This window comes from Aquila chrysaetos, chromosome 1 (genome assembly GCF_900496995.4).
Source record: "Aquila chrysaetos chrysaetos chromosome 1, bAquChr1.4, whole genome shotgun sequence".
NCBI lineage: Eukaryota > Metazoa > Chordata > Aves > Accipitriformes > Accipitridae > Aquila > Aquila chrysaetos.
The window spans coordinates 65,532,812-65,556,054 of NC_044004.1; the positions used below are offsets into that span (position 1 = coordinate 65,532,812).

General features: G+C 40.8%; 1 protein-coding gene across 3 annotated transcripts; it reads right to left on the reverse strand.

The window, feature by feature from the left end:
- Positions 1 to 1,154: 1,154 nt before the first annotated feature.
- Positions 1,155 to 22,641, reverse strand: SPARCL1 (SPARC like 1). 3 transcript variants are annotated; one of them, XM_030026476.2, is made up of 11 exons: positions 22,089 to 22,630; positions 15,221 to 15,338; positions 15,039 to 15,092; positions 11,129 to 12,295; positions 9,914 to 9,983; positions 9,139 to 9,257; positions 8,415 to 8,535; positions 7,480 to 7,616; positions 4,627 to 4,775; positions 3,618 to 3,766; positions 1,155 to 1,614 (listed from the first exon to the last, which is right to left on the reverse strand). In XM_030026476.2, exons 2-11 carry the CDS (start codon positions 15,272 to 15,274, stop codon positions 1,586 to 1,588), a joined length of 2,049 nt encoding a protein of 682 aa, XP_029882336.1. In that variant the 5' UTR covers positions 15,275 to 15,338; positions 22,089 to 22,630; the 3' UTR covers positions 1,155 to 1,585. The 3 variants fall into 3 exon arrangements, with proteins under 3 accessions (XP_029882336.1, XP_029882346.1, XP_029882356.1); XM_030026486.2 differs by lacking the exon at positions 15,039 to 15,092 and having other exon boundaries at positions 22,089 to 22,632; XM_030026496.2 differs by lacking the exons at positions 1,155 to 1,614; positions 3,618 to 3,766 and having other exon boundaries at positions 4,633 to 4,772; positions 7,476 to 7,616; positions 22,089 to 22,641.
- Positions 22,642 to 23,243: the final 602 nt, after the last annotated feature.

The window sequence follows — 23,243 nt, forward strand, 5'->3', positions numbered from 1 at the left end:
GGCAAGGAAAAGTTGGGAGATGGTGAAAGAAATAGTTAGCATTTCTTTCTCAGGAAAAATGGTAGCAGTAGTTGGTTCTTCTGTGGGGGGAAGAAAGAATGTGCCTGCTAAGGAGAATGAGGTATTGGAGCTGTTGTATCCTCTACTCCTTGTGATGGTGGACCTGTTGCTAATCAGTCTTTTGACATGCATCCACACTCACCATACTCATACAATTACCTTATTACACAGTTTATCAGCAGGAATTCTGCTGTGTGGCATTGGTACTATTATTGTTATGTTTCAAGAGGTGGGGGAAGAAGTATCTGAAAAGTGCTGGTTTTTTAATGTATTTTAGGAATTATGGTTTAAGGACTGCTGTATATGACCTACACTCTAGTTTCTTCTCCTCCTTTAAATCTAAAATTAAATTTCCAGTTGTGAGAGACTGGACAGAGTTAATGCCTCAAACATGTGTAGTGATGGACAGAGACCGGGGCGTGGCTTTTGTGGTTGAGGGAAGGAACTGAACTTGCTCACAAGGCACTGTGAGAGGCATGTTGGGGGATGCGCAGTCCTGTGTCCTGATGAACTGGGTGGAACAACTCACTGTATATGGCCAGGGGTCACCCAGAGTTTATTTGGGGAAGGGGCTCATGACCACCCCCCATGATGGCGCCTGCACAGAAAATTGAGAGTTATGTAAGTACTTAGCAGTTGGTGTGCAGAAAACCAAGAGGAGCATGACTGATGTGAGAAAAGGTGGGAACTGGGCTATAAAAGATGCAGACACGAGGAGCGTGCCCATCACTGGAGGTTTACCACAACTGTCAGTGTCATTGACCATTAACTTCATCACAGGATCCAAATGTGGTGATCTCTCTCTCTCTCCCCCCCTTCCTTGTTTCTCTCTCTCTTTTCTTCTCTTTCTTCTCCTTACATTTGTAGATGTTTCAATAGGAACCATGCTGCCTACTATTGTCTTCCAAGTTTAGGTTGCTTCTGCCACAAAGAAAATGTTTAACTGATTGTATGGTGTCACTTCACCTTAATTTAGCCTGAGGGAATTCCAAACTCACCACAACCCCTCCCTGGTTTGTCCAGCATGGGTTGTGACACCATTGAACCATTGCCTTGATACCTTTTCTTTGACAAAGTTCTGACAAAACCATATATCTAGGTAGACTTCTATTTTATTTGAGGCTTCTATGCAGCATGTTAAACTGACAATACAGTAACTAAAGGAAACAAGTCCTATTTCAAGGTAACTTTCTGCAGCATATGGTAAAATCCACTTCCTATAATTCTACTGAAGAGTTTTGTGAACTGCTAAGTCATCAGGTTAGTACTATTTATTGGTTCAGAGAGATCAGGGGTACATGTGGGAGAAAACACTGGTTGTTTGGCTATGTACCACTTGAAGTAGTTAAATTTTTCTGCTGTTAATGAATGTAGAACTTTTCTGTACTTGTGTTATTTGATAAGAATGCAGTGAACCTTATGCCACCTTTATCTTGAAAACTATGAAGCTGTTAATTACAGAAATAAACAGGATTCACATATTTCACCACTTTTAGTGCAGCACTAGGATTCTGTTCAGCCAGGCTCAGAACAGGAGGTTTTCATTTATGTCTTCTGCAATAAAGAAGAAAATGTTATTAATGTTTGATGCCAAAGAGACATTTTTATGCTGTACCACTATCAAGAAAGTGATACACTAAAGTTTCAGAGGGCTTATGTAGGGGAACACTATCCATAACAAAAAACAAGTATGGTTGCTGCTATCATATTCAGGAGCCACTCATTTAGTCCCTTCTTGATAGGTGTTTCTAGTGTCAGGTCTCCTTGATCTGTTTGTGAGCCAAGAATCCCTTCCACCCCCCACTTCATAAATGATTGACCCTAAACCCCTCTTTGGATGAACAATCATTGGCAGGAGTACGTGTGTATTATGATAACTCCTTGCAACTTACTTCCACATATGGTTTGTGACTGGTTGTCCTAGTTTCAGCTGGGATAGAGTTAACTGTCTTCCTAGTAGCTGGTATGGTGCTATGTTTTGAGTTCAGTATGTGAAGAATGTTGATAACACTGATGTTTTCAGTTGTTGCTAAGTAGTGTTTAGACTAATGTCAAGGATTTTTCAGCTTCTCATGCCCAGCCAGCGAGAAAGCTGGAGGGGCACAAGAAGTTGGCACAGGACACAGCCAGGGCAGCTGACCCCAACTGGCCAAAGGGGTATTCCATACCATGTGATGTCCCATCCAGTATAGGAACTGGGAAGTGGGGGCGGGGAATCGCCGCTCGGGGACTAGCTGGGTGCCAGTCGGTGGGTGGTGAGCAATTGCACTGTGCATCATTTGTACATTCCAATCCTTTCATTATTGCTGTTGTCATTTTATTAGTGTTATCATTATCATTATTCGTTTCTTCTTTTCTGTTCTATTAAACTGTTCTTATCTCAACCTGTGGGTTTTGCTTCTTTTTCCCGATTTTCTCCCCCATCCCACTGGGTGGGGGGGGAGTGAGTGAGCGGCTGCGTGGTGCTTAGTTGCTGGCTGGGATTAAACCACGACACTGGTAAATTGTCATCAGAAGAGCTAGAAAAATTCTGGGCAGAGTGAAGGCTCTGCATGTCTGACCTCTGACCAGAATCAGCCTCCACTTAAAATTAGGGAGTTGCTAGTAGGATTTTGAACACATTTTTTAGTCCACATGTTTAGCCAAATGCCTTCTGTCATGTAACTGTTCTAGGATTAACCTGTGCTACTGCTACCCTTGCTTAATGACTGGCAGTATTGTTCAGCTATTACTCAGAGCTAGATCAGAAGAAGGTAGATTGGAAAAAGAATGCCTTAGATTAAATGTAGTCATGTAAATCTCAAATTGCTGTCATGACAGCTTCTGTTCAGCTGCTGCCTAATTCTAGAGACATCACCAGCATGGTAGTACCTAGTGTTTCACTTTCCTAGAGATGTCTTGATATGGTTTGAGCTGCACCAAACATATGCCTAACCCATCTAGGATTTGGAAACTGTCCCTGCCTAAGCCTCCTGATGCATGCAGTCTGCTGGGCACCATCTAAGCATGTGTTGCATCTGACAGGTTAGTTAAAATAGATGGTTTGGCCTGCAGCTACAGTGTGATGACAACATTTGTGTTGTATGTAGTAATCTAGAGGTGAGCATAGTTACTTAATCAGTGAGAGATCTTGGTTGTTTTCCCTACTTGGCTTAAGATCTTTAAATGCATTTTCAATCAATATACTTTGACCACTGATTTAATAGTACAAGCTCGCTTTGCCTTTCCTTTGGTACTGAAGGATAAAATAGACTGTTTTTTGAGAGAGAGACATGCAGAACATAGGGTCAGACACCACACAGGAATGATTTGATATTTACTACAAACTACCTCCCAAATTTTTCCTCATGGAAAACATGACTTTTTCCTATCTTTATAAAACAATTCATGAACCTTGCACCTTTTGCAGTCTTCTTGTTACTGTTCCATTTGCCTCTGTGCACAGTAGCCATGAGCTTCTGGCTACAATTTTTCTCCTGTATGTTGTGGTCTGAGAATGTGCCTAGTCTTGATAGGAACACTTTGTCCTGGACATCTGCCTGTTCTTTTACGTTTACCTTCCTTAATCCCAAAGCAGTGGCACCATTCCTTCAAAGCAATGAGTTTGTCTTGGTCTCCATCACACTCTTGGAAGAAACGGGTTATGCAGTGTTCCATGGGAACAAGGGAGGCTCTCAAAGGCGCAAGCTCTGAGTGTGTTAATAATCTGAAAGAAAGAGCAGTATTTCATTAGTACATATTTCATTAATAAATCATCAGGATCATCAAAGATGATCTAAGCTGCTAGAAGATGACAATGATGGCTTTGACAGAGATGCCCTGGTGGATTCTGTTGTGCTCCTTCTGTAGTGAATGTCCCAGGTTGTGACAATGAAGTGTAATACCTGATAAACTAAAATGTTTTAACTGCTATTTGTTCACTGACTTTTTTTCTAGAACAAGTATTACTGTGACTTGTTCACAACTCATCAGTTGTGGAGTTTTGCCATTAATGTTCAGGAAACCAAGCTTGCAAACGTGCTTAGCTCTGTTCTAAGACAGTAAGTGTGATCAGCATGAGCTATTGAGGGCCTGCAGCCTTGAAACATGGATCCCACCACTGAGTGTCATGACCAAAAGCCTGAAATCTGAGTCGTTCTCAGAAGCTGGGGGCTTCCTCTGAACTGTGACACTGGTGCTGTCCTTACCATATTTGCTTCTTGAAGTGAGAGACTTCTGTAGTATTAGTTGAAAACTATGGGTACCTCACTAGTGAATTATCGCTGACAGGCCTCTGCCCTTTGTACTTAGCCTGTAGCTCTTAGCTTCAGTAATAACAGGATCTCATGAGCCTTGTTTTCTTCCAGTATCGGGGCATTAGTAGCTATTAAGACACTGTATAGCTTAAGGTGTAATACGTGATGATTATGAAAGGCAAGAGGTTCTGACCTAAGGCATGGCTTTAGCAGAACAATGAGAGAAGTTCTGTGTTAGAGGGGGATACTGGCTGCTATCAGCTGAGGGACTGGTCCTGTATGTAGAGAATACTTCAACTGAACCTGCAAAGATTTTTCTTTTTTTTTTTACCTGTCAACAGGGTGCTGATCAAGCTGATGAAACTGCCAGTGCACAGGGTACACATACATGTGATAGTTTTTCTCAAAGTCATGCAGGAGCAGCTCAACTGCGTGGTCGCCAGCCATGAGGCGCTTGTCATTCTGGTAGATTTTTTTGACCTGAACACAACAGAGAAATTGATATTTTTTTGTTTATGGATGAAGATCTGTCCTGAAGAGAACTATCCAGCAAGGAGGTGGTTTGGAGAAATGAAAATTGATAAAATACCATGGGAAATGGGTTTTAGTGTTTGTGACTATGCACAGCATGAAAAGCTTGCCTCAAGTAGTCCAGATGATTTTTGTTGCTCTCCATGTCAACTTTGGTAGTAACTAGAAAGGAAGTGAAATTCCTGTGGCCTAATTGTCAGACCTAGCTAAGCAGGGCAGTAGCCTCAGGTTGATAGGAGATAAAACCAATTTTGTCACATTTGTTGATCTTCTCTCCCAAGGGAAGCAAGTCAGCTTTTGGTGTGAAATAAGCCATCTCAGAAGTCATCTAATTCACATACTTAGTATGAGATGTTCCGGATAGGTCAATGTCCCTCTTGGTAACTCTGTAAGTAGTCTTTGGTGTTGCTCAAGCATGTTTGGTATAAACCTGCTGTGACCTAGTGCATGCACCTCCTACTCCTGAGTTAAAGCAGCCCAGGTCTTGGTTTAACTTAAACTATTTTCTAACAGTTATGGCTTTTTAGGCAGTTATGGCATCTCTATCTTCAAAAACAAACTACTGTCACCAATTCACTTGACATAAATCCTTCTCTAAAAAAAAAAAAAGGCCCAATGGTAATAGGTGCTTACTCCACTTTAAGCCAATGTGGTGTGATGCTGGAGGTCTAACTGGATGGTAGAAAGCAGGTCTTTTAAAACAGAGCATCAGACTTTTGTAATTTTATAGCCCTTGAATATCGTGGTGTAGATGGACAGTGTATGTGACTGCATTAAAAAGTGCAAACAATACCCTTAACTGTTGAGTGCATTTTCAGGTACTTTAGTATTGATGGCCAAGTACAAGGTGTGTCTCAAGAACAGAAGAGGAGCTGCTTTTGTTCGGTCCAAGGCAGGGATCCCCTGCCCCCATGAGGGTCCCCTAAACTCTCTATTGTAATTCTGTCTCAAATCCTGCTGCATGACTGCCCAGTCGCTCAACCTTATGATGTCCTTGAGCAGTTTTCTGGATGGTGAGTCCAAGTCTTTCTTCCTTCCTTTGCTGGCAAAACACAGGTATTCAGACTTTCTCACCTACCTTCATCTTCCAGGTCACTCAATGAAAGCTGAATGGCACAAGTCTTTTCAACTCATGGGACTTCACAGGTGAGCTCTTGGCTGGCTGTTCCCTCTTATTCTGTCTTTTAATAAGTTACCTGTATCCAGACCTTCAATCTTATGACTGCTTAGTTTCCTCAAGTCCTTTGGAAAATGGCATTGACTGCATGAATTGGGTCATCCTTATCTATGTATTAGTTGACCTTTCCAAGAGGTTTGTCACAAAGCACTTCCCTGAACAGAAGCCGTTTCATGTTGTAAGAGACTGAAAGAGTTAACATCTCAAACATCGTGGTGGGGTGAGTTCTGCCTAACTACCAACTCTACATAACAAACCCTGCCTAGTGAGGAACCACAGATGAAAAGCAGCTGATCAGCAACAGGATGGGGAGGGCATGCTGGAGGGTGCACAGTTCCCTGTTCTGATATGCTGAACAGGGCAATTCACCATGCTGTTTTGATATGATGTTCTGATAGGCTGTTTTGATATGCTGAGCAGGACAGGTCACCATGCATGGCAAAAGAACACGTCTGCAGGGAAGGGGAAGTTACTGCCCAAACAACCCCCAAGCCCACTGACCCATTTCCCAAAGGCTCACAAACTGATCAGGACACCTAATTAGCTTAATGAGTTTGAGTGCCGACCCATAGGAGGGGCAAGGATTATAAAAGGACACAAACTGAAACGCCAGGTGTGTAAGCCCACCAGAACTGGACCCCTTGTCTGACTGAACCAATGCTGGACCCAGGACCTGTGAAATCTTTCTCTCTTCCTTTTTTTCCTCCTGTCTTGTTCTCTCTTTCTTTTTCATTTTCCATAATCCCTATACCTCATCCCTTTAGACACAAACTGTTGACCAAGTCTGGGACTAGGAGTGGATCCAGCTGCCCCTAGGCTCCTCTCTGAGGAGGAGTCTGGAAGCAAAGGGGTCCGCTCTGAACCTTGTGACTCAATGGGAGGGCTCTCCTTATTGTCTTCCAGGAATTGATGTATATGGTTACCATGGGTTACAGGGTTCACTGAGGAAGTTCCATGCTAATTCCTGTTGTGAGAAACCACACCACCTACTGATATGCCTCCCAAATTCAGTTTGCTTCTGTCATGAATAAAATGTTTAACTGATGATCGTTTGGTGTTATTTCACCTTAAGTTAGCCCAAGGGAATTCTGAATTCAGCAGGACTCCCTGGTCTGTCTAGTCCGGGTTGTGATACATGTCTTCTCAAGTGAATGATGTTTATCTAGGTGTGCACTAATTCTGACTTTTGTGCCTCTTGTCTGTAGACACTAACTTCAGATTAGTACACTTGGCTCGCATTTGCTTGGACAAAAGGAACATTCATAGCAGAAATGTGTCTCAGCTTAAATGTGTGTGAGGGGACGTGTAAATGTATTTTGCAACTTGTGAATCTAATTGAGTCTAAATTGCCTTAACCAGAAAGGGAATGCTCATGGGAAATGGGAGAACTCATAAAAGGTGAATCACTTTTTTTCATGTGGTTAGTCCAGCTTTAACAATGTAACTGCATGATCTTATTTGGAAGGGGTTGCTGACCTTACTCCTTTGCTTTTCAGTTAGAAATCCAGAAGTATCCAGATCACGTTCATAATATTGCATAAGGATGTTTTTGAGCCAGTCTCGCATCCGGAGGGGGAACTGATCCACTTCATAATCAGTACAGTAGGGGATGTCTGTGCCAAACAGGAAAGTTTTTGTTAACAAGTGATCTGTTAAGTCCCCATTTGAACATTTCTGAGCCAAGTTAGATTTGATTCTCACTAGCAAACTTCCAGTTAAACTTAAAATTGATGGAGCTGTTCATACATAAAATTGGGAATGCAACTAATGGGTTGAATTATGAATATACAATTCTTTGGTGCACAGTTTTAACCAGTTGTACAAGCTACAACCTTTATATATCTGTGCAGCTTCTGAGCAGAGTTCTGCAGTGAAACTTATCAGTCAGTTGCATGAAAGCAGAGTTCTCAACAGCAAAGGAATATTGTGGCTGGGAATGCACTTTCCTCCCAGAGTACGCAGCAATTGAAGAGCTTAGAAATCAGTTCTGGCTTTTAGATCCTGACTTCTGCATTTGGCATCTAAGTAGTTTTTGGGGGTTTTTTTTTGGACTTGACACTTTCATTTATTAACTGGCTGTAAATACTGGTTTTCTGGTCAAGGTATTAAAAAACATCTTCAGATGCTATAGCAATGGGAGCATGTAAGACAGTGCAGGGGGAAGACAGAGTTGACAACAAATTGGTGTAAGCACAGGAGGGATGTCTTTAGGATTCAGATGCTTAATACCGTCAATTATAGAAAAAGTGACTTTTTAGACATGTTGAGGGTTTGAAGATCTTAATTAGCAGATAATTGATGGAGAAGGGGGAGAGCACAGGAAGAAAGCAGATAACTTAGGGCTAGCTGGGTGGTTAAGGTTACTGGCTCTTTATACCTAGGTGAATTCTTCATAGAAAAACAAGCCTTACATTTGCAGGAGCCCATATAGTCTAGGTGCAGCTGGCGTCCCATTTTTGTCCCTTCAAGTTGACATTTGGTGCCAAAGAGTTGACATGTGCCATCATAAGTCTTATTGTCTGTACCACAAACCTAGAGGAGGAATGAAAAACAAAACAACCACCACCACCACTGTGTTGAGGAAAAATTCTGGTCACTCATCTAGGCATTACAATAATAAAAGTATCATTAACATGTGGTGTAGCAGTTGTGAATACCCACAGGGAATACATATGATTAGAGGTATTAAAAATTGTAGTTGTTATATGCCTATATAAGGATTAGTTGTCTGTACTTACCCAGTTTCAAGACACTTGTATTTATTTTTGTGTGGCAGTAATATAGTTTCTGAGATGGTACAGGATTATTACACTAGATATGTACTAGTATTCAATATATGCTCTAAAACTTCAAATGGATAAATGGAACTTTTAGTGACATGGAAAATCTATGATCCCTGAGAGACTAAGTGAAGCAAATCACTTTAGGTACTATGTATCTACATGTGTTCATACTATTCTCAAGCTATAATCAGTGAGTTTGGCTACTTTATACTTCTACAATTACTGGAATCACCCAAACCCACTTGCATGCTTTTTAGGGTAGAATTATTCTAAATAATAGCAGGGGAATGTGTTAACTTGTAAACATTTTCGTTGGCTTTGCCCCATGCTGGGCACTGAATGAAATACTTACATGCTCATAGTCTTTGGTAGAAGGGCAAGCAGCAGGATCTTGGCAAATACAGCTGGGTTTCCCTTGTTTGTCTGCATGGCAGACTTTACCTCTTTTGCAGTGGAAGTTCCTACATGGGTCTAGCAATCATAGCAAGAAGGAGGGACTGTTAGAGGGGATGTTTGTCAGGTACTACTCACAGTCAAAGCAAAATACAGCCCAATATTCACCAGGAAGTCAAGTGCTTTTTCTAAGTTTGTTAAAATGCAACTGGATTTTGTATTGAATAAAGCAAACCAAACTTTAAATGAGGGTTTTTGTGAGACTTCTAGCAGTCCCAGGTTTGAGTTGGATGGGGAAATAAATTTCTCAGAAAAAGCTGTTTCTTCTGTAGGGACTGCTTCCTTTGCAGTCCAGTCCTATTCACTTCCAGCTTCCTTTGGTGAAACATATCCCATCTGGCCTTGCTGAATCCAGCACTGGTACTTGTCCCACTCCTAGTGAGTTCAAGGTACTATTCTGAAACTGAATGGGTTCAATGCAAGGTAAATCCCATTCCTGTATAACTGACACAAATTTGTGCACTGTCTACACATGTTTTTCACAAACAAATGAGTAAATCAAAGGGTGTATGGAAAGGATTCTCTGCAAACATAACTGCAATGCAGGATTATGCACAAGCACAGTTCAGTCATGTGAAATCATGTGCTGCCAAAGGCAGAAAAGAAATGCAGACCAGCAGATTCCCCAGCTGCAGAGAGTTAGCAGTTACATGATGGTGTTGCTTGTGGCTTACCCAGGAGAGTCTTCTCGCTCCTGTTGCTTGCACTTTCCATCTTGCCATAGGAACTGCCTGTAGTCTTAACCTGTACAGTCACAGAGACATAAGCAGAAGTTGTAGTAAATCTTGGGAAGAAAAAAATACTTGGACAAAATTTTTTCAGGTACAAATATAGAGCTGACTGACGCACAGTTTGCTTGGCTTTCAGCAGAAAGAGCTTGCTATGCAAACTATATGAGAAGTACATAAAGCCTCTGGTAGTATTAAGGCACTCAGTTATTTGGAAAAAAAAAAAAGTAGGAGGTGGAGAGAGTGAAACAGGAGCTCAGTAAGGCCTGAGCATCTGGAGGTTCTGCAGTATTTGACATGCAGCAGCATGGTGCTTTGAGGTTGGCAGAATTGGTGCTTCATGTCTTAGTTTGTACCAGGGCCCTCCAGGTCAGTGAGCATGAACTGCCTCTCAATAGTGCCTGGGAGCAGCAGCATTGTGAGCTGCCAGGCCAGACATGTGAAGCAGGAGGAGAAGGGAAGGATACATCTTCAGTTCTGACCCTTCTTTGGTGCTGTGGGGAGGTGCCTGCCCTCTTTCAAATGGATGCGTCCCATCATTTTTTTAATATTGCAGATCCTTATTTAACAGCCATGGGAAAACTCACTCCTTTCTTTTGAAGAACACCCCTGATAGTCCACTGCTTATCTAATGGCTGACCAGGTTATGGGACATCTGCATGCAACACCCTCCTTTGAAGGGACAAGACCCACATCCTTCATCTTGTGTGAAAGTGCCCTAGCCACCAGGATAGTAATTATTCCGGGGACTCTAGCCCTGCCTTTCCAAGCTGTTCGCTTTTGTATGGTAGTGTTTAAAAATCTTTGATAGAGAGGAGCGAACAGGCTTTCCTAGTCAGCTTGAGACTGGGTTCCATGTTTTTTATCTGTGTGTCCATACTTATTTGTATGTTTCATTACACAGCTCATCAGGGCTGGAGCTCTTACATGAGTTGTGCTCATTTCCTTTCTAGTACAATTCATCTAAATGTTACATGTGAAGTGGCACAGCATGAACCAGATGAATAGTGAATAAGAGGGGAGATGAGACTTCTGCATATTAATAAATTATTAGACCTCATTTTCTCCAAAATGTCCATTCAGTCATCAGGAATTTAAATTTGAGACTAGTCCCCTCCCCCCTTTTTCTAGTATTCCAACTTTATTTTAAAGAGGATTTACCTTATCGTCACTTTCCATTGAATTCATGCTCTGAACAGAGCTACTCATTTCCAGTTGTTGCTCACTGCCAGAATTAGGTGGCTCATGATCATAATAATCTTGTTCAGAGTGAATAAGGTCTTTAATATTGACATCTTGGTAATCTTCGGTGTCTCTACGAACTGCAGTGTTATCATCAGTGGTTCCTTCTTCTTCATGCTCCGTACTGGTGCTCTCCTGGTCATTACTCTGGATTCTCTCTTCTTCCTCATAGGCTGCTTCTTTCCAGGTATTGCTGAGATCTTCCTCGCCACCAACATCACCACTGTCGTGACCATCATCATCCACATTACTGTCCTCCATATCTTGTCTTTTCACCACTGTGTCATGATCACTCTGATATGGAATATTGTCTTTCCTCTCTTGGCTTTGCTGTTTATCATCCTGATCTTCATTATGGGTTTTTTGAGAGAGGGGGATTTCTTCTTTATAGGCCTTCTTCTGGCTGTTCTCCTTCTCTTCTTCCTCTAGGTCAGATTTCTCACCATGTCTCTTGGTTATCCGGATTGGTTGACTGGAATCTCTCAGGATTTCATCAGATTGCATATGGTTTTCATTTTGCTGTCTTTTGTATTGGTTACCTTGATTTTTCTGGTGGCCTTTGTGCTTTGTATCTCTGTAATCAGTTTCTTCACCCCATTGCTCATCCTCTTCTTCCAGACCTCCTTCTTCATCACTTTCACTGGTTTTTTCAGATAGGCCAACTGTATTTTTATTATATTTCCACATGTTATGCTCATGATCAAGACTGAGAGCATCCACGGGATTTTCTGCATTGCCCAGAACATCTCGATTGGCTGTATTGCTGTGTTTCTCATGCTTCCTGAACTGGTAATGCTCAGAGCTGGACTGTTCTCTGCCACTGCTTCCAGAGTCACTGTCCTGGTTACCAGAAGCCAAACCTGGTTTATTGTGCAGCGCAAGGAAATTGATGCTTTTTAGGCTATTTTTCACTTGATGCTCGCTACCAGTTCTTCCTTGTTTTCTAGTGGTCTGGGGCTCAGCCCTGTGCTCAGCTTCTGGTACTGATACCTCTGGTTTTAGGTTTTTGTGACTGGGCAGCAAATCACCCTTGTCTACATACCCTGTGTTCTCTTCCTCTGGGGCTTCAGGATGAATATCTTCAGTCTTAAAAAAAAAATAAAAAAAAAATTAACAAGTAGATTAATAAATCTTAGAATTTATTTGAAGTCAATGTTATTTTTTCCTTGTATTGCAAAACATGACACTGACTGTTTTTTTGTAAATGCTCCTCTTAAGGTAGTCCAGAACATGAAATTCACAGCTGATGTAATTTCTATTTCTCAGCAAATCTGTTTCTGTTCCTTCTTTTATTGCTGGAGTTTCTGAAGAAGCCTATGTTTAAGATCTCAGAGGAGATAGATGCATATGGGTGTCTTGTGAAATCTCAAAATGCTTAATTAATAATTTAGCGTCATAACTTCAGGCACTTGTAGGCTGCAGTAATTATCACTTACCTCAGAGAAGAGGGATGTGATACTCAACTTCCTACACAGATAAATGAGAGGCCTGGGAAAAGAGGGGCAGGGGAGAGAGAGCACCTTTCACAAGGTGTTGTCGTAGCAATTCCTGAGGAGCGCACTGCATCTTAACTATTTCACAATCAACGCATTCATCTACTTTGAGTCTGACACATCATTGCTTCCTTCAGGAACTATTGTATTTGGTGGCAACTACTGTATCATAAGCTCACTAGCAGGAGTCATAGGTATTTGCTGAGTGGCTTTTTTTGGTTTTTTGCATGCTGTCAAGCCAATAGCAAAACTAGTAACTTCAGTGGAAAAGGTTCAAATGCTTGGGGAGAAAGCAGGTACTAAAATGACTGTTAGCTCTTGCTGCAGCAATTGTCTTTCTGCTGCTGTTAGTATCACAGCAGCTGCTGGGTGAGTACAGGCACTTCCAATAGCAGCAACATCTGATGTATTTCTGAACAACACCTATGGATGTTCAGTGTTGCTTATTGCTTACTACAATATAGCACCTGATGCTGATTTTCCTTAAAGCTTTTGTGGGGTTTATTTGTGAAGATGAGACCTCAGTGCCCAAGTTGCTGGGATAGCGTTTCCTTTAGCGTGGGCAGAGTCGTGACTGCTTGGAAACAAACACTCCACTAACAAATACTGATACAAATTTAAATGGTAGGATTATAAATATTAATTTGGCTCTTGGCAGATCAGCTATATCATATTTCCTAATGTCAGGTGGTACCTGAATGTTCTACAAGTTTGTCTTTTGCCTAGTGTATTTGCTGATGCAGGAGAAGTACTAGGCAATATATGCGCTACGTCATTTCCAACTCTAACTTTTTCAGGGAAAGACTGTATGTTTGCTCAAATCTAACAAAATTCAGTGAAGAGCTTTTCCAGATTAAATGCACATTTCCTGAAGACCTTATAAAAAGTGATCTATGTGTTACCAAGCATCTCAAGCTGATTTTAAAACATTTGAAAAGAGCAGGGTATTTTTACGTGTGTTTTTGGGCACCACTGTGTACGACATATTATATGTCTTTAAGCAAAAAGCAGTCGTCTTTGAAGGGCTTCCAGTTCTATAGAGTTAGAAAATGTAAGACCAAACAGTCATTAAGATTGTCTATTATGGGTGCCTGTATTTGAAGCAGTAGCTTGAGAAAGATGTGGCTCATGTCGTGACAGGAAGCCTTGTTATGTACCACAACTTCAATGTAGAGACGTGCCTGGATGTGGCTTTCAGCTGCTGCTTTTTGTTATACCTTTGACCCCAAGATAAAATATACTTAGAACTCAGTTGCTCGTGAAGATACTTGGGTCTCTTAATATGATGGCAAATTTTGGTCAATGTAGCTGTCATTAGCTACTGTTAGGGGACAACTGACCTTTATTAGATGTTGCATATTCACTTAGAACTGGTGATTTGTGATTACAATGTTTTGTGTTGATGCAAGTGTCTTCTGTGTGAGTTGTTTCTAGGAGACAGCTGTAGACTGCAAACTAGTGTTTATACCATAATTTGTTCTGCTGGATACTTCATTAGGAAAAGTTAATTTTTTGTTTTTCATATGCAGAGCACCATTGGGGTTGAAATGAAATGGATCTGGAAAGCTGTGCAGAGTGGGATATAATTCATAATTAAAAAAAAGGTTAACATAAGAGTTGGGATTTTGCATTTCTTACTACAGAGCATGCTCTGAATTTAGTTTTCCCAAAACATCCATTGGCTTGGAGCCAAGGTCCATTGTATCTGAACCACAAATGTTCACCCGAATGGTGCAATAAAAAGGAATTTTAATTGGGTCAACCATGAACACAAAACTGTGAGCTCTGTCATTAGCATGCATATATGGCGTAGGGCTGCTGAAGTCATCTGTCTCATTACCATCAGGGCTGTATATCTGGCTTGTCACCCACACTGTACTTTGCAAGATGAGCTGTATCTAATACTGTATTTGTGAATAATGAAACATATGATGGCTGAAATTTTAACATGTTTGAGACTGCATATGATCACTTGGTGTGATAAATTGAGGATTGTATCCTCCTTTTTTACTGGAGCAGCGATAACCACAGATTTGGCTGTCAGTGGAGCTTATTGTTTGTATGAATATGGATGTAATGATAATATGGATTCATTTAAAGTAGTTTTTTCAAATAAGTGAAACTTCTGTTGTGAGCTTTAGATTTTGTCCTGTTCTTTTTCTATCTATGTAATATGCAATGCATGAGATGCTTGGTACTAATTCTTGGGGTGAGAGGGCCTACTTTTTTTTAACCTAAATCAATTTGCCAACCACTACATATGTGCTAATGTGTTTTATATATTTGAGATTAATAATATAGGTTGCCTTTTAATGTTTAAAGAACAAGAAGAGTACCTTGTCTGGAGTTTTCTGTCCATGGGTTCCCAGTTTGTAGTTTAAGGGATGGGTCTAGAATAGACAAATATATTCAGTATCTGCATGTAAATAAAAAATCTTGTATAGGTCAGTGGGATAACACAGAGTATTCACAAATGAGAAATTAAGTGCCCAGTAATAATAGCATGATGTGGACTTACTGGAATAGCAAAAGCTGATCCTACAAGACAAATGAAGAGAGCTACAGCCTTCATGCTTTTCAGATCTCGTAGAGGACAATAGTTAATGGTACAGTGGTAGGGTTTAGAGGCTTCCTTTCTGCAAGCAATATGAAAAGAAAGTAAGTTAGAATTTATGTATAATGGTCTAGAAATGACTGATGGAAGCAATGTAGTGGCTGCTGTAACTTGCTTAGTTTGAAGACCCACAAAATTTCCACACAGTGTTCAGTTTTATGTAAACTCAGGTGTTAGACCAGCTTATCTAGAGGACACTTTGGTCTTAGTTCTTTTACAGGACTGCGTTCACAAAGTCTAGTGGTGTTACTGAAAGGCAGAGTTATGAATGTACATAGGTTCAGCCCTGTAAAACTTTATCCACTCTTCTGAGATACTTTGTGAAAAATGTCCCTTTTTATTTAGTTCTAAGACAGTGCCTATTTGTGTCATCTCTACAGCCAACGTGTCTCCTGGCTGCTCTCCTTTGTGGCTGTAGTAGGAAGAATTAAGTGGTGAAGTTCTGCTCAGCAGGTCTCAAAGCCCAGAAATGCTGTCTGGGCTGCTTGACAAGGCAGGTGCAGTCCTGCTTTGGAAGCAACAAACCCAACTCTGCTGCACAGTAGTGTGCAAGACGAATGGCTGGAAGAACATGCAATGCACTAGGAATTTCTTCAGTCTATGCTAGTATCCTCATGTGAGTGAAAGACAGGCAACTCATTTTTACCTCGGATGTCACCAACAAATTTTCTCACTTTTGCAGCACGCATGAACTGAAAGTTTCTATGGCTGTAGTGGTATAACTGGTAAAAGCAAAAATAAACAAGTCATATTGTTTCTGTTTCCACCCTTTTTTTTTTTTTTTTTTTTTTTACTGTATTGCTTTCTTATTCTTTTTAATTTCCTCCTGTTCTTTTTTCTGTGTTTGTACGGATTCAGTAGGATTTTCACTCTGCTTGTGTTTCTGCTGTCATTCTACTGGCTATTCTTCCTTGGAAGTTGTCGTCTTGGTTTTCTTCGCCCCCCTCTTGCCCTTTAAAATATTTTCACTTTCCACCTAACACATGCCCCTTTTCACTGCTTCTCCCTTTACTAATGAAACACCTATCATCTTGCTTTAGTTGAAGAACATTGTGTCTTTTGCTGGTTGAACTCCCTGGCATGTGAAGAAACTGGCAGCGGTTTCAGCCAGTTAGGTCAACTGTATTCAATCACATGACACTCAATGTATGGTTTTAAAATGTTGGTCACCTAGATGTTTTTTCCTGGGGAGGAGGAGGAACCCAAAACCTCAAAAGGAGAATTCCAGGGGAGCTTGTGTTTATGGGAGCCAGAACGGCGAAACAAGAAGGAATCATTACATTGAGCATTACATTGATTTTGTGTAGAAGCTTACAAAAGCATCCTGGCTACTGCTGTGCTTAGATCTGAAGTGTATACTTTGGAAAAGTTATATGTTATTTAATGTCAATATCTTTTAGCTAATGAAGAGCAAAATACTTCATTAGTGGGGCATATCTAGTATGCAAACTGTTTTTCTTGCAGTTAACTGATTTAGTCCCCACATTATCTCTTATCTATTTATCTATTATCTCTTTGGCATCCAAGAGTTAGTTGTTTAAGATATTTTCAGAGGGAAAGACAGAATACCACAAAAGCCATTAATGAGCATATACAAAATGCCTCACTGGACTGTGTATGGGCAGTCACTTCAGATTAAGGCAAGTTTTGTTAGACTGAGGGTCATGCAGGCGACTTGCCAGAAACGCAGGAGCATAATCCAATTTCATGTACACCGTGCTTTTGAAGGCCTGGCAAGTGTCTGAGGAAGGTTATTTGAATTAGTCAGGTAGTCTTGATTTCTGTTTCCCTTTGCTCATGGTGAGCAATGCAGCTCTGGGCATGTCACTTAACTGAGTTTCTTTTTCTAAAAATTTCATTTGTCATATTTGGTTTTGTAAACTAGTTTGAGAGCTATAAATGAAAAGCTGTGCATGTTGTATTTTATTTATAATTACAATTTTCGAATTTGGCTCTGTCACTGGCCGTAAAAGTTGCCTCTACCACCTTTGTCCAAATAATGAAAAAGTGGTTGCAATAAACCTGAGTGAAGGTGGCAGGACAGGGCTTTTGTATTTTTCTCTTAGTAACTAGCCCACAGTGGCCCATAGGAAGCATAAGTCTAATTATTGGGGAAGTCTGACCACCTTGAATAGAGTGTAGGAACATAGTCTAGTTGAGTATCTTTTTTTTTCTAGTCACGATAGTCCAAATGAGTTGCAAGGATTTATATTTCCTCTAGTAGGATAATCTGCCCCAAACATTAAGTAGCATTTCAAAACACACGCTTAAACTGTAATGCATGTGCAAGTATTGCCAGTGTTTATTCCTGGGTTTTGCCTTTATGAAAATGGCAGCACTACCAGTTCCTGTGCAATAAGTGTCTCCTCCCACTGTTCTCGGAGCAAGGAGTTTTGGGGTTTAGATGGTGCCTCATAGTGGACCTGACTGCTCTAAGCTAACCATGTAATTCTATGTCTCCTTCTTGTGATACCAGTCCCATTGTGCAGCCAGTACAGGGAGCTGTTTGTGACTGGTGGCTGGAAACTGCCAGACAAGTTCAATAGCCGTAGTCACAAAGATCTTTTCAATGCTGACAGTACTCATGAAAGGAGAGCAGTAGGGGAAGTTGGGATGACTGTTATAAAAGCTGCAAAATCAATCACAACAGCCGCTTCAACAGGGAGGAAAAAAAAAAAAAATCTTTGTACAAGGGACTGTGGTCCCTTCTGTCCTCCAGGGCTGAAAGGAGCGTTTCTGTTGGTGTCACTCCATGTTCAGTTAGCCTCTGGGGGCTTGGCTGAGCAATATGCCAAGACCTTTTGCCAGAATCCAGGAGAACATTTTTGCTTGCTATACATAATCCATGTGAAGGGTTTTAGGTGGTTTGCTGGAGCAGGAGCCAAGGGATTTTCAGCTTGAAGGGTAAAGCTCTTAGTGAGGGGAAAAACCCCACAACTCTTCCTGCAAGCCTACAGCCCTTTTTGCTGCAAAGGTTTTGGCTCATGGCAATGGGATTTTGGTACTTGCTCGTTTAGTCCTTCAGTGTTAGAAAGGAAAAGTCATTTTCGCTGAAGTAATAGAATAGCCAGCCTGAGCAGGTGCAGAGATGAGAAACGATGCTGTGGGCTGTATGTAATATATGGCAATTAAGATTATGGTGGTGGAAGAAATTGAGCATTAGCTAACTGTCATATGCTGCAAGGATCTGCATTGTGGTGTTCACTTTTTTTACACTGAAATCTAAGTGTGAAGATACTTTGTTCTTGCTTTAATTTACAAATTTGTCCTACAGAACAGAATTTCTAAAAACAAGCTTTTGTGACATGTAAGATTAATAGAACTGTCAGTAAAGAACAATTACACAAGAAGCTATTTTAAAAGCAAGCAGACATCCCCCTGGAAAAATGCGGTTGCTATACTCTGCAGGAAAATCTGTAGGAACACTTAGCTGAAAGATGAATATGAAATTTCTTGAGTATGATTTTTGTTTTGACCAAGAAATGAAGAATTTAACAATACTTCAGCTTCGGGTATTGAGAAAGCAACACTAACTAGGCCCTGACCCCTTTTTCAGGCTTGGAAAGAAGAATAATTTTGCCTGAAACTTGGAGGAGGCAAAAGCTCCAAGTCGTTTATTCCATTGCAGTGGGTTCCCAGCGGGATACATGTAGCTCAGCTTAAAATGGGGGGGGGGGGGGGGGGGGGAATTGCTTTTCTTGATGTGGATGTGATAATTGCTCTAAGTAAACAACCCTTGAATGACCCTTTTTCAGAAGACAGTGCACAGCTGCTGAGCTGAGATGGAGCTACGGGTGCTTTGGTGCACTCAGTCTTATTGAACACAGATGCAGTGGGCCATGTTAGACTGCTCCGAGGTAGGATCCTGCAGCTGCTGCACAGCAAAGTACGTCCAGCTCTTGAGAGCCTCTGCCAGGACTTGAGAAGAGTTGCCTGTCTGAGTACGGGCTGCAGGCAACAGTCCTGCATTGTCATCTCTCTATGCATCTGAGGGCCTGCTGAGCATGGCAAACATCAGTCCCAGCCTATGGTCAGATTTACAGAAGTGTATGATGGGGTAACTGAAACCTCTGATACATCAGTGGGTTTTAAAAGATTGAATGCTTATCCATCTACTTGGTTTGCTGAACTTGCAAACAATAATGCTTTCCCCTCCAGTAAGGAGAGCTGGAAAAATGGATCACAAGTTAAACATCAGTTTATCCTTAAGTGCATAAAAAACTGCCATTTAAAGGTTCATGACTGTGTCTTCTGTTTGGACACCCAAAGGTTATAACTCAACAGTTCAAGTTTTAGCAGTCATCTCGGATGACTGCTTGTGACCTTCAGTTGCGGAGACTACTGCTCAGGGGTTATTTCATTCCTTGTGGTTCTGCAGTTGCCAGCATCTTTGCTGAACTTCAAGCAATGCACTCTTGGGGATCAGAGAGACTACTTGTGAGCTTATCCCTGACAGAAAGACCGCACAAGGGCTGCCATTCTAATAGTATGTCAGCAGTCTCTTGAAATACTGATCAATGATACTATTTTTGTCTAGAGGGCTTGAAGTAATGGCAACTGGCATGCCTGCTAGTCTTGCCTGTCCTTCTCAGCTATGCTGCACCACATGCAATTTGTACACCAGCCTAGCTCAATCACCCAGGAATTTCACCAGGGTTCACTGTTTCTCATTGCTAATAGCAGGAAGTCTGCATCTTTAATTGAAAATTAGAGAGAATTTCAAGAATAGACGAGATACCAAGTGCAGTCTTTCCTGCTGTCCCTGTATTTTGTTTCTGATTCAGCATTAATGTCAGCCACTGAAATAGCAAACCTCATGCAGCTGTGACCTAGCAGGTTCTCTTGCTTTTTGAAATGGCACCCTGAAGTGATTAACTTGCAAAAGCTGTGGCTGAAGGTGACAAATGCCTTATGTTTAACAAAAGAAATTGTGCAGACTGACCTACTTTCAGCTCTACCATTAGCAGAAAAGTCTGCGTAGGCTTTTGTTGTTAGACCTAACTCTAGAAGATGAAGTTGCCCAATACTCTGCCATCACTAATGAGTGTGGATGTTGTCTGGAATTTAGAAAAGAGATCTGGAAGACAACAGGTCAACTTTGGAACTCAGTTTCTCATTGTGTAAAATGGGCATGAATGCTCATTTCATGAGGATGAGACTTGGGTAATAAGCTTTTGTAAAATCTTGAGCCAGGTGAAATTATTTTCCTAATTATTAAAATGATAGAGAAGTTTTAGAATTGAGCTTTCATTCATATATACCCAAAGTATCATTGAGAAACCATGTAATGTGATTTTTTTAAATCACCCCATTGAAACTTTTTTGGACTGCAATAAATTTGGATGTCTTGTAATTATTGTAAAAGGTCACTGCTTGGTGCTGTGTCAAGCTTGTTAGCAAGAAATGCTGATGCCCACATTCTCACTGATAAATGCTGTAAAGATGTAGTCCTCATAGCCAGGTGGTGATCACAGCACTAATACTCTGAGTGGATGGAGTTTTGTATATGAGTATTTGTGTGCAAGGGTGAATTCATGAGTGTGGAAATGGAGAATTCTCTGTGCAAAGTCTGTTCTTTCTATAATCAAGATGTACACATACTCTTAAATTGTAACTGGTACAGCACATTCTTATGTCTAGGTCTGTTTCAAAAGCCCTTGTGAGAGTGTGTGTGTATACATGTTATATATGTGTATAAGCTGGCTTATGTGTGTACATATATAAAAATAAAAGGCAGAGTTTGAGGCAGAGATCTGATCTGAGTAAAAGAATAGATTGTAATAAAAAATAAATTCCAAAGCATAAAACTATTCCACTCATTCTGTACCAGTAAATAGCTGCTAATGAGAATTGATCCCTCTGATGCTACCAGTTTTACAGCTGCAGAAGCCATTGGCTGTAAGTCCTTGATGGCTGAATGCAAAAAACCCCAACGCAACAGTATTTCAGGACATGTTAAAACAGTTTTTAAATAAACCATTCACATTAACTTAATGTAATTGTTTGATCTGTTATGCTTCCCTTCTACCATTTGATTTTATTTCCTACTTGTTGAGATCTGGGTTTTTAGGTTGTTGGGTATTTTTTCAGAGCGAGCTGCTTTGATTTAATGTGAGAATGGTCAAAATGAGACCTCTTTAGTAGCCAGAATTATTTTCTATGTTTTATATCAATTGGTGGGTTTTGTTGTCTCCCAGAATCCGCATTTCCTTCATGGATGCCCTGTTTGCTACAGGTTTTTACCAGTTCTGCCAACGCCTTTGTGAAAGGTTCCTCCAAGACCAGCCACAGTTTCTCTCTCTCCTCTCCGTTATGGGAAAACAGAGGGGTGAATCTGCTTTTTGTGGCCTTGTCTATTGGATTAAGGTTCCTGAACCGATATTACAGGAGACTCTGACAAGTGTTGGGAAATCAGATCGCACTATGGCTTTCAGCTGGATGATTGTATGCTTCTGCAAGAGGCATGTATTTTGCTTGACTCTTGTTGGACATCACATAATGCTTTTTTGTTTTGCAGGAACACAGGGAAAATAATGGTCCCAGCAGTAAAATAAAGGTCATCTTCCTCAACACAATAACTATATAGTGTTTTCTCTTACAAAGAAATTTCTTTCTGTTCTAGGCATAAATGTCTGAAATTATTTATCCTTAAAACAAACAACAATACTCTATGAAAGCTTCAGCTATTTTACAGTAAGTGAAAAAAAAATTTGCAGACAGTTAGATACAAGGCATTCTAAGGTTTTAATTAAAAATAAAGAAGAAACAGTACCATAGCAGTAGAAGAGGTGCTCCTTCTTGGTTAGCCACTGATGAACTGGAAATCCTTGAACCTTGCAAAATGTTGCTGCTTTTCCTGTGATATATTTTGGTGTCTGATATGGACTCTCTCAGCAAGTGTGTTTTGCCGTAAGCTTCAGTGGAGGAAGATGATACTCTATGGGTCTTGTTAAAACTAAAGGAAACAATCTTCTAGGCTTCCATGGGATGAGGCGGGGGGTAATGGGCTAGTGTAATTCTGCTGAATTAATTGAATCAGAAAGACCATTCAGTGTTCACAGGCTCTGGGCCAGTGGAGCTCAGCCATTGTGTGGGAAGGACATATTTAGTCTTTTGTGGGGAGGGGAGCCCAAGGGAGCGGGTGCAATAGTTTCTGCCGCATTGGCTGGCCCCAGAAGAGCTGAACTAAGGGATCAGCCGGGGCAGTCACATTGTGGGCCTGGGGGAAAGTAAAGCACAGAGGATGCTGGTCCTTGCTAAACTTTTCAGTGTTGTTTCAATATACTGTATATGGTATGTGTAAGCATGTAAAAAGGAAGAAGGTAGATGAGTGAAGAGCAAAGCTCTAATTTAAAAATGTAAAAAGTAGGATCGGTTGGAGAGTCTTACATAACTCTTAGGAGTTAGCTATTTTGAAGCTGTTGCCATGGCTGCACTGTCTGTTTGATAGCAACAGTACCGAGCAAGCTGGTATAAGTGTGAAAACCTCTACAAGTGATGTCTGCCTGCAACAGATGCTTTGTGGCTTTTGGTTTTGTAATGATTCAGTATTAAGGAGTTTAATCTTTCTTTTTTTTCTCCTCATTTCATTATTCCATAAAATGCACCTCCTGAATTGGAATACTTTCTGGGAGGTTCTCAGATCAGAAATAGAGGAGCTGATGCACCAACCTAAGACCAGAGGCACTTCCAGGGGCATATGCGGTAAAGTCAGCAGGTCAGGCCTCCAATTTTCCATTCTGTCAATATCATGTCTTGCTAACAAGGACGCTTTGCATATTGTGATGACATGATTGGTAGAGAGGTCAAAGTAAAATGAAATAAAGTGTATGAATGGTAAGAATGTAGTGCAAATAACTGAAAATTCAGTCATTTTAGATAATGTTTTAATATTTTTTTTTAAGGTTACAGTTTCACTAGCTTCTAT

What these genes read in the sequence shown, in the direction of transcription:
- SPARCL1 (XM_030026476.2), bottom strand. Translation starts at nt 15,274, where the DNA reads ATGAAGGCTGTAGCTCTCTTCATTTGTCTTGTAGGATCAGCTTTTGCT. An exon ending in CTACCAAAGACTATGAGCAT is followed by an intron (nt 8,536 to 9,138) that starts GTAAGTATTTCA and finishes TTCCTCCTCTAG; the next exon opens with GTTTGTGGTACAGACAATAA. An exon ending in GATCAGCACCCTGTTGACAG is followed by an intron (nt 3,767 to 4,626) that starts GTAAAAAAAAAA and finishes TCTTTCTTTCAG; the next exon opens with ATTATTAACACACTCAGAGC.